The sequence below is a fragment of the Camelina sativa genome, chromosome 11 (genome assembly GCF_000633955.1).
Source record: "Camelina sativa cultivar DH55 chromosome 11, Cs, whole genome shotgun sequence".
NCBI classification, from domain to species: Eukaryota; Viridiplantae; Streptophyta; class Magnoliopsida; order Brassicales; family Brassicaceae; genus Camelina; species Camelina sativa.
The window spans coordinates 9,243,956-9,255,229 of NC_025695.1; the positions used below are offsets into that span (position 1 = coordinate 9,243,956).

Here is an 11,274-nt window from a genome sequence, read left to right on the forward strand (position 1 = left end):
ATTAGTATAAATATAAAATATTATTAATTCGGTTTTAAAACACGGGTTAAATCTTCCTTTAATTATTTGGTCAATACCACTAATATAAGAATATTGGACATATTAAATCAGGATAATTTAACTAAAATTTTGTAAAACAATTAAATCATTGGTAAAATTGTGACTTAATCCGACAATAGCTTATAAATTACATATTTATGTATTTATTTCCTCTATTATTGTTCTAATAATTGACAATCCAAACAAAATTATTATTTAATTAAACAAAACAAACTAAATATAAAAAACAAAAAAAAGTTCAAATGTTATTATTTTTTAAAATATTGTCTCGCGGTGTACCGTGGGTTAAAATCTAGTATGTTTTGGTTTTGTGTGTTTTTCTCTTTGTTCAATATATATCAAACTACATTTTGATTTTATGAATTTAGATCTATATGTATATGGGTAATTATTAAAACTTATTTGATCAAAAATATGTATGCCTAGTTGCAGTTATTTATTGATATGTCTTAGTTATTTTAGAGATAAAAAAATAATTAGGTTCACCCTTTCACTTCATCCTTTTCAACCAATCAGAATCTTCTATACATTAAAGAAGAGGTGATTAAGAAAAATTAAAGCAAAGTTAAAGCAAAATTATTTTAATAAATCAAAACAAATTAAGGAAACAAATTTTGTATAGCTTTTAATTAAGGAAAGTTAAATATTGGCTTGGAAAGTTAAATATTTCTTTAATTATATTTCGTTCTAAATTAAACCAAGTCAATATTTAACTTTCCTTAATTAAAAGTGTACATAATTTGTTTTCTTAATTTGTTTTGCTTTTTAGTTTAATTTTGATTTACTTTTTAATGAAAGAATGTATAAAAGATTATGATTGGTTGGGTATGGATTGCCTCCTAATATATTACTTGCTTTTTCAGATTCAGATTTTACTCAATCATTACTTGCTGCTAAGCCGGAGACAAGTGAGGCTCTGCTAAATGAGGTAATGCATGTATGGTGTTGGGACCGAATGTCCACTGAAACAGGGACATCTCTAGTTAAACATCGTCAAAATATTCGAGATCTTGCGAAGCTTGTGAATCGTCTGCCTGCTGGGAACGCATGAACACGAAGAACTTAGAATTAGTTTTTTTATCTAGACGGTTTTGTTTAGGATTAAACCTTTATCTAGATTTATTTTCGGTTAGAGAAATCCTTTTTTGTTTAGAGGAATCTTATGCTGCATATGTACAAATCTCGCATGTAATTATCCCTCTCATTGTAATTATCCAACAATTAATACAAAAACCCTAAATTTTTCATTGTTCTTGAGCAAAACAGTAGCTTGTTTTCCAAGACATTTCGAATCCCTTTTGCTTGTTAGCTTTGATCCGATTTCTTAGAGAGAAAGCTTTATTGAATTTGTTTCTCCCTTCAAACAAATTCATTGTGTGAAACTCAGTTTCTACAGTTGAGTAGACCTTTGAATCTGCTAAGTTACAAAAGAGCAGACTTGAGTTTTTATTATTTTTGATGAACTATGTATTTCTCTTTATTGTGGCACAAGAGCTATGGATAAGTAGTTATCATTTCATATGTGTAATGTGTGTATAATCATTATTTTCCTGATGAAAACAACAAGCAGTAAGATGCAGAGATATTACCGTACTAGTTGAGCTAGCTACATCTCCTCCCTTAATGAACGATACAATATGTTTTGGGGCTAAATACAGAGTTAAGAGATAAGTGACTAGAGGGAACACAATGTCATTCTTGACTTGTTCCTAACCTATTTAATCAATCTTTGAAAAGTTTGAGTAATTGGTAAACTCACTTTACCTGTATAAAAAATATTAATGCGGAATTAAAGGAACTGCCTCGCTTTACCTGTAAAAGATATAACCAGTGAAAGTCTTTACCAAATTGTCAAGATCGTCACTGTGACAGTGACTAAACTGTGTTACCATTGATCCAAATTAGGGGTGTAATACAGGTCATTTTCCTGGTATGTCAAATAGTAGTACATTTAGTAAGGAACACAGTTTGGTATGCATGATTTCAATTCTTGGTTCTTAATCAAGTGTAAGTAGGTAAATCTCTATAACGTTTTTAACATCAATCGTCAGCCAAGCGTTAGGAGGAACCTCGACACTACCACAAGATAAGTGATGAATCAGGATATAAGTTAAGATATAAGTGACTAGAGGAAACACAAGGACATCCTTAGCTAGTTAGTTTCCAACCAATGTCCATTAATGTACTCAAAACTGACTAGGACGTTGATTTCAACTTATAATGGTTATAGGCAATCATGAATGGACATTATATTACTTTGATGAATATTTCCTACTCCTGCGGTTGAATGTTCGTTAGGCTTATCGTAGATTTGATAACTTTCCATAACATATATTGTATTTTAAAGGTGAAGACAACAAAAAACAAAAAAAAGCCAAGGTGGGAAATATTAATGGGTAAAGCACTTTAAGTGGACAATGAGTATAACCCTTAAGGGTAATAGACTAAATAGGTACTGAAAAAAAATGTCTTTTAATGTGAGTTCTCTTGAGAAATTGGGTGTTATAACCCAAAGGTCCCAAACACCATTCCTAATTAGCTGAATACAATACAGAACATTTTTTAATGATGAAGTCACTTAGACTTATATATATTGCAACCACAATCTCAATATTCGCTTATATAGTAGCTTATATTTCGGACATTTTGATTATGTGTTGATACAAGACTCGGTGGTGAGACTTGTACCGAGATGATGATGGCTTCACAAGCTGGTGGTCGCTTCTCTCTTGTGAAGGAAAGATAGTCGTTGATGTAGATCTAACACGATGGCGGTCGCTTCCCTAGTGTGGGATCGGTAAAATGGGAAATGTTGGCGGAATAAAGTACACCACAGAGATGTGATTGGTCTCTGATACAGTACACGAACTCAGCCTTGTGGAATCTCACACACAAGTCAAAGAAGAATCTTATTCTCTCAAGAACACTTAAGGAGAAAAAGTAAGAAAATTCAGCGTTTTATTAAAATCAATGGTGAAAGTTGAGAGAAGTTTCTGAAAAAAGTGTCAAAACATTTTTTTTTGTTTTTGTTAAAGGGTCTTCTTATATTCAAAAAACTAAAAGTAGATGATACAAGGAATCAAGCAAGAACCATAAAGTAGCAGCAGAGTGGAAGATAAAAGTGAGAAGGGAATGAAGATCAAGTCACTCAATCAAAAAGAAAAAAACGAAGAGAAGATCCCACTAACAGGTAGGGGAACAGTAGGCGAGTTAAAGTGAAGACCAAAATAGGTCCAAAGCTTCTCCATGCTTTGTTGCCAAGTTTTTAAGGGCTGCGGACTTGTTCCTGACAACCCTTAAGACTTATTGTTGAATAATTGCATGTGGAAGAGTGGTGCCATCATGGAAACGACGATTTCGTTCATTCCAGATCTCATAGATGCAAGATTGCCAACCTTGAAGAAGAGCAAGGGAGGTGACAGTTGAAGATGAGACGGAAGGGAGCCATATAATAGTCTGATCCCATGTCAAAAGAGAGGTGGGAAGAGCCATTTTGTGTATGTGAGCATACCAACCAGCGGAGGTGTACTCACACTAAAAAAAGAAGTGGTTTCTGGTCTCATTATGCAGTCCACAAAGCAGGCAGAGTGGTTCCACATCTAGCCCCCATTAAATCATCCGGTCTAAAGTGGGGTTCCTATTAAGCAAAAACAACCAGACTGCCACTGAGTGCTTAGGCACCGCCGCCTTGTGCCAAATGAGAGAGAACCAAGGAACATGTGGTTTTGTCAACCGTAATGAGTTCCACATTTCCTTGGAGTGGTAAAACTTGAACTCCTTATCATTAATGATCCAAGAGGGAGATTCACTCAGTGAGGAAGAGGGGATAATAGTGATGAAACTGAGGACTTGAAGAAAGGCCTCTGATTTTTCTGGGGGGAGAGCCCAGACTTTACCAGTTTTGTAATCGGAGACCAAAGAAGATAGAGGGATTCCAAGTCGAGAACGAGCATCAGGCCCGAGAAATTTTAAGAGAGATCCAAAAGGAGTCCATGGATCCCACCAGAAAAAAGTATCATCCCCTGTTCCCACCTTGATTTTGAGCCGCAAATTAAGTAGTTTTCTGAACATCCATGAGACTCGATGTGAGTTATCATTAATCGCCCAAAAAATTGTAGAAAAAAAGATATTTCCTCAGAACCCAAGCCACCCAAATAGAACATGTTCTAAAGTAGAGCATCCAGATAAGCTTTAGAGCACAAGTTTCATTCCATGATGCACAAGAGTGCAGACCGAGGCCACCTTCCCTTTTAGGATAACATACATCAGCCCAAGAGACTTTTGCCCCCGAGGGTTTATCCAAACAACTATGCCATAAAAAGGAACTGGAGAGACTGTTTATGCGTTTGAATACCTTCTTTGGGAGTAGGAAAGTGCTGGTCCAAAAACCTACAATGCCTGATATGACAGTAGACAGTAACTGCAACCTGCCGGCAATGCTCAAGTGGCGATGAAGCCAAGAGCTAATATTTGCCCTGATCTTTGTGATTAAAGGATCATAATCCTTTATAGTTAACTTTCTAGAGCAAATAAGGAGCCCCAGATATCACACATGAAGAGTTGCAAGAGGAAGAGGAAATTTTGATCTCATCCGATCCAACACATTGTTGCTTAACCCGGAGGAAAACATGGAATTTTGGAGATATTTACTGAGAGGCCCAAAAATTTCTCAAATTGTGACAAGACCGTGAAGACTCCAGCCAAAGAGGTTTTGGAACCATCCAAGAAAATTAGTAGGTCATCGGCGAAGCATAAATTGAGTAAGCTCTGTGTCCTCACAACCTGGATGATAACCAAATATTCCATTCTGTGCCGCTTTGTTGAGCATCAGAGAGAGGACATTCATTAGCATCACGAAGAGGATAGGAGATAAAGGATCCCCTTGCCTGAGACTCGTTTTACCTTTAAAATAACCCGACGTGACCCCATTTATACTTAAAGAGAAGCTTGGAGAACAATTGCAACTTTGATTAAAGTACACCACAGAGATGTGATTGGTCTCTGATACAGTACACGAACTCAGCCTTGTGGAATCTCACACACAAGTCAAAGAAGAATTTTATTCTCTCAAGAACACTTAAGGAGAAAAAGTAAGAAAATTCAGCGTTTTATTAAAATCAATGGTGAAAGTTGAGAGAAGTTTCTGAAAAAAGTGTCAAAACATTTTTTTTTGTTTTTGTTAAAGGGTCTTCTTATATTCAAAAAACTAAAAGTAGATGATACAAGGAATCAAGCAAGAACCATAAAGTAGCAGCAGAGTGGAAGATAAAAGTGAGAAGGGAATGAAGATCAAGTCACTCAATCAAAAAGAAAAAAACGAAGAGAAGATCCCACTAACAGGTAGGGGAACAGTAGGCGAGTTAAAGTGAAGACCAAAATAGGTCCAAAGCTTCTCCATGCTTTGTTGCCAAGTTTTTAAGGGCTGCGGACTTGTTCCTGACAACCCTTAAGACTTATTGTTGAATAATTGCATGTGGAAGAGTGGTGCCATCATGGAAACGACGATTTCGTTCATTCCAGATCTCATAGATGCAAGATTGCCAACCTTGAAGAAGAGCAAGGGAGGTGACAGTTGAAGATGAGACGGAAGGGAGCCATATAATAGTCTGATCCCATGTCAAAAGAGAGGTGGGAAGAGCCATTTTGTGTATGTGAGCATACCAACCAGCGGAGGTGTACTCACACTAAAAAAAGAAGTGGTTTCTGGTCTCATTATGCAGTCCACAAAGCAGGCAGAGTGGTTCCACATCTAGCCCCCATTGAATCATCCGGTCTAAAGTGGGGTTCCTATTAAGCAAAAACAACCAGACTGCCACTGAGTGCTTAGGCACCGCCGCCTTGTGCCAAATGAGAGAGAACCAAGGAACATGTGGTTTTGTCAACCGTAATGAGTTCCACATTTCCTTGGAGTGGTAAAACTTGAACTCCTTATCATTAATGATCCAAGAGGGAGATTCACTCAGTGAGGAAGAGGGGATAATAGTGATGAAACTGAGGACTTGAAGAAAGGCCTCTGATTTTTCTGGGGGGAGAGCCCAGACTTTACCAGTTTTGTAATCGGAGACCAAAGAAGATAGAGGGATTCCAAGTCGAGAACGAGCATCAGGCCCGAGAAATTTTAAGAGAGATCCAAAAGGAGTCCATGGATCCCACCAGAAAAAAGTATCATCCCCTGTTCCCACCTTGATTTTGAGCCGCAAATTAAGTAGTTTTCTGAACATCCATGAGACTCGATGTGAGTTATCATTAATCGCCCAAAAAATTGTAGAAAAAAAGATATTTCCTCAGAACCCAAGCCACCCAAATAGAACATGTTCTAAAGTAGAGCATCCAGATAAGCTTTAGAGCACAAGTTTCATTCCATGATGCACAAGAGTGCAGACCGAGGCCACCTTCCCTTTTAGGATAACATACATCAGCCCAAGAGACTTTTGCCCCCGAGGGTTTATCCAAACAACTATGCCATAAAAAGGAACTGGAGAGACTGTTTATGCGTTTGAATACCTTCTTTGGGAGTAGGAAAGTGCTGGTCCAAAAACCTACAATGCCTGATATGACAGTAGACAGTAGCTGCAACCTGCCGGCAATGCTCAAGTGGCGATGAAGCCAAGAGCTAATATTTGCCCTGATCTTTGTGATTAAAGGATCATAATCCTTTATAGTTAACTTTCTAGAGCAAATAAGGAGCCCCAGATATCACACATGAAGAGTTGCAAGAGGAAGAGGAAATTTTGATCTCATCCGATCCAACACATTGTTGCTTAACCCGGAGGAAAACATGGAATTTTGGAGATATTTACTGAGAGGCCCAAAAATTTCTCAAATTGTGACAAGACCGTGAAGACTCCAGCCAAAGAGGTTTTGGAACCATCCAAGAAAATTAGTAGGTCATCGGCGAAGCATAAATTGAGTAAGCTCTGTGTCCTCACAACCTGGATGATAACCAAATATTCCATTCTGTGCCGCTTTGTTGAGCATCAGAGAGAGGACATTCATTAGCATCACGAAGAGGATAGGAGATAAAGGATCCCCTTGCCTGAGACTCGTTTTACCTTTAAAATAACCCGACGTGACCCCATTTATACTTAAAGAGAAGCTTGGAGAACAATTGCAACTTTTGATCCACTTCACCACCACGTTAGGGACCCCATAAGAAGATAGCGCTGATAAGACAGAAGTCCCACCGAACGGAGTCAATCTCTTTAGATATATCCACTTTTAAGATGATCATTGGCGAGAGAGAATCCAAGTGATATCCTTGAAGAACCTCAGATGCTAAAAACATATTTTTAATTAACAATCTACCCTTGATTAAAGCTGTCTGGTTTGGAAGGATAACCAAAGGAAGGATATTTTTTAGGCTGTCTGAAATTATGCGAGAGATCACTTTGTAGTTGGTGTTCATGCAGAAAATTGGTCTGAAGTCCTTCAGATCTTCGGCTCCTGGGCGCTTTGGGATCAAAACTAGAGAAGTGGCATTGACACAAGACATCAGGAATGAAGATGCAAAAAACTCTTGCACTGCCTTAACAAAATCCTGACCCAGTACTTGCCAAGAAGCTCTGTAAAATTCAACCGGGTAACCATGAGGACCCGATGTTTTATTTAGAGGCAGCAGAATCAAGGTGGCCCTTATCTCCCTAGGAGAAACCACACTCGAGAGCAAGAATATATGAGGTGGATTCAGCTTAGTTGTGATGAGTCTTCCTAGAAAATCTGAAAGAAAAGGGCAGTAGTCTCCCCTAGGAGAGCAAAGGATTGATGAGAAATAACTCTCCGCTAACTGATGAACCTCCTCCAAGGAGTCAGATCTCGTCTCATTAGGCCTAAGGACATCTTTGATGGCGTTTGAAGTGTTTCTAATCTTCATCATAGTATGGAAGAACCTTGAATTTGAATCACCGACTTCCATCCATCTAATCCTAGATCTTTGCCTGAAAAACATTCTGCTGCCAACCTTAGAGAGAGCCAAACGCTTCGAGCAGTCGATTCCTCAGCCATATTTTGAGTAAAGGGGTCATTTAGCGCCCGGACTTGAAGGTGAGAAAGGGTTTTCTCTGCTTCAGCCACCCTCTTTTCAATATCACTGAAGCGATCCTTAGCTGGTTTAGTTTATGGCACAAATCCGACAGATTTGACACTGGCAGACCATAACTATTCCAAACATTTGCAATCACCTCCGCAAAGTTAGGAACCTTTGTTAGGAGATTGAAAAGTTTGAAAGACCGAGAACCAAAGGACGGTGGAGGAGATCGGATTCTGATGTGGCATGGAGTGTGATCAGAAAACTGAGGTGACTCTAAAGAACAGTAGCTTGAAGGAAAGTCAAGAATCCATTGCCAATTAACCAAAGCACGATCTATCTTTGTAGCTATCGGATTAGAAGATTGATGATTAGAACAAGTAAATTTTGGACCCTGAAAAGGAAGGTCGAAAAGGCCAGCATCTGATAGACAATCCCCGAAGCTCCTCATGGCAGAGGTTAAACGAATGAGGCAAGTGTTTGACGTTTCCCAGGTGTTTAAAATCTCGTTGAAATCCCCGCACACTATCCAAAGACGAGAAGAAAGATTGAAAGAGATGCAAGTGTCCTTGAGAGAAGTCCACAACTCTTAACCTTTCTTCAACTAAGTTTGAAGCATACACAGCCGTGAAAATAAAAGGCACTCCATCGGGCATCTGCACTTCACATGTTATAGACTGCTTATCATAAAAAGGATGAGAAATAGTTACGGGAATACCGATGGCTTATAAATAATCCATATACGTCCTAGATCCGACTGCTCCGACTGCTGATAGTTGTCAAAAGCTGTCCATTCCAGACCAAAATGAGATAAAATTTGGTTTTTGCTTGATTCCTTTTAACGTGCGTCTCCAATAAAGCACCAAAAGAGATTTTCCGAGAGTTCAAAAGGGTTCTTCTTCGGATCTTCGATGAATTCTTGACAAGTTATATATTACTAACGGGAGATAAGGTATGAATTTTGATTTATGGCTTTCGTATAATCTTACATTTTGTATATACGAGGCTTTGAATTTAGTCCTTTGCATATTTGTTTGTGTTACAAATTGTAGCTTTCAATTGTTACTCTATATATAATAATAAGTTCCTTAGAGAAAATTTGCACTGAAACTCTAATGGCAGCTGCAACGACAAAGCTGGGGAGAGCTCTGCAACAAAGACGCACCTTCGTCAATGCTAGAGTCAAATGGGTATGTGACCATCACCTCGACGAAGCTGTTCAGCGCGAGAAAAACCTCAAACAAGTTCTCTCTCTCAAGGATCGAATCGTATCGTCTCCTCCCAAATCACTCCCTCTCTCATCCCTCTCACTCCTCAAGCCTCTCGTCAATCTCCACATCACCGCCGCCGCGTTTTTACTGAAATACCCATCTGTCTTCACCACTCATCAGCCGTCTCCTTCTCATCCTCTCCACGTTCGCCTCACTCCCCAAGCTCTATCCCTCCACAAGGAAGAAGAAGAGACGATTCACCTATCCCCGCCTCACCGTAACGCCACCGTCCAACGGCTGACCAAATTCTTGATGCTAACGGGAGCCGGAAGTCTTCCTCTCAACGTCGTCGATCGTTTCAGGTTCGATTTGGGTCTCCCTCACGATTACATCACTTCGCTGATCGGCGATTACCCGGATTTTTTTGAAGTAACGGAGATCAAAGATCGGTTAACGGGTGAACCGACGCTTGCTTTGGCGGTCTCTTCGCGGCGGAGCAGCCTCGCTGTGTCGGAAATGGAGAGAAGAGAAGCCATCGTTGATGGGTCTCGTGTGAAAAAGGGGTTGCGTATAAGGTATTCGATGAATTTCCCCAAAGGGTACGAGTTGGATAAACGAGTGAAGGAATGGGTTGAGCAGTGGCAAAACCTTCCTTACATCTCACCTTATGAGAATGCCTTTCACTTGGGGTCGTTCAGTGATCAGGCCGAGAAGTGGGCGGTCGCAGTACTTCATGAGCTTTTGCACATCTTGGTATCGAAGAAGACTGAGACAGACAATGTGCTTTGCTTAGGTGAGTATTTAGGGTTCGGGATAAGGTTCAAGCAGGCTTTAGTACACCACCCGGGTATATTTTATATGTCGCATAAGATTCGGACCCAAACTGTTGTCTTAAGGGAAGCTTACCATAAAGTATTCTTGATAGAGAGGCATCCATTGATGGGGATGAGACATAGGTACTTGTATCTTATGAGCAAATCAGGGAGAGTGAAGAACCGAGACTATGTGCCTGGAAATGAGAGAAGCAACCAGAAAAATAGAGGAATCAAAGCTTGTGAGGATGGTGAAATTTATGCACATAGCAGTCGGTGATCACACAGGATAGTCATATAGCCGGAATTCATAATGGAAATGATTTGAGTTTCTATGACTAGGTCAAGTAAGGACAGCTGAATTGACTTGACTGTAGAAGCACATCTTCAGAGTTTGTGTGAAGGTCCTGAAAATTAGCCTCTTGTAGACTCAGTTAGGCAATTGGAGTAAACATAACTCAGAGGTTTTGCTGTGAAAACCAGAAGTGTTTTGCATATTAACTATAGGTTGTAGCCACTGTCTATAGAATAGCTGCGCAGCGGATCCAACACCTCATGTTTTCGCAGAGAAAGCCGAATTGACTCTGTATGTGTTAAGGTAAGTTTGACAAGTTTGCTGTTTGCATATGGAAGATTTTATACTGAAGGCCATGACCACAAGTAAAACGGATGCACAGGGTTTGACAAGTTTGTAAACCTGCACAGGGTTTCTTGTGTACTTTGGGAAGACACAACGAATAAGCATGGCAAGATATGAAAGTCAGAGACGTAAACAACATGACAGGTATGAGTCCCTACTCCCACCAATTTCTTGCAAGTATTTTCTTGTGGACATGCCCTGAATTACAAAAGTATATTATAAGTTTATGATCAAACACTTGACCATAACAAGTTTATTGCTTTCAGTTTACTAATTTGTTGTGGCAACTCAAACAGGGAAGCCATAATAAATTTATATGACCTAGTAGAACATATTATAAGATTGCTTGCGTAAATAATTGTCCACTCAACGAACGACAATATTAAAATCATTATCAAAATAGGAAGTAGGTGAGAAGAAGAAATACACATATAGAAACAAACTCACAGTCAACCACCTTAATAAACTTACTGTAGGTGAAGGAGCTGCGGAAGCTGGAGATGAAGCATTGGTACACGGTAGAGATAG

General features: G+C 39.2%; 2 protein-coding genes across 2 annotated transcripts in view; both read left to right on the forward strand.

The window, feature by feature from the left end:
- On the forward strand, positions 9,199-10,411 carry LOC104722560 (protein ROOT PRIMORDIUM DEFECTIVE 1). Its single transcript, XM_010440753.2, has one exon. It carries the CDS (start codon positions 9,199-9,201, stop codon positions 10,384-10,386), a length of 1,188 nt encoding a protein of 395 aa, XP_010439055.1. The 3' UTR covers positions 10,387-10,411.
- The window catches only part of LOC104722559 (uncharacterized protein At5g49945-like), a 2,696-nt gene continuing 2,238 nt past the window's right edge, over positions 10,817-11,274 (forward strand). Inside the window, exon 1 of the mRNA XM_010440752.1 lies at positions 10,817-10,890. The gene's annotated coding sequence lies outside the window, so the exon portion shown is untranslated. The remainder of the gene's footprint in view (positions 10,891-11,274) is intronic.

Bases quoted from the DNA above. Each gene is read 5' to 3' on its own strand.
- LOC104722560 (XM_010440753.2), top strand. From the start codon at position 9,199: ATGGCAGCTGCAACGACAAAGCTGGGGAGAGCTCTGCAACAAAGACGC.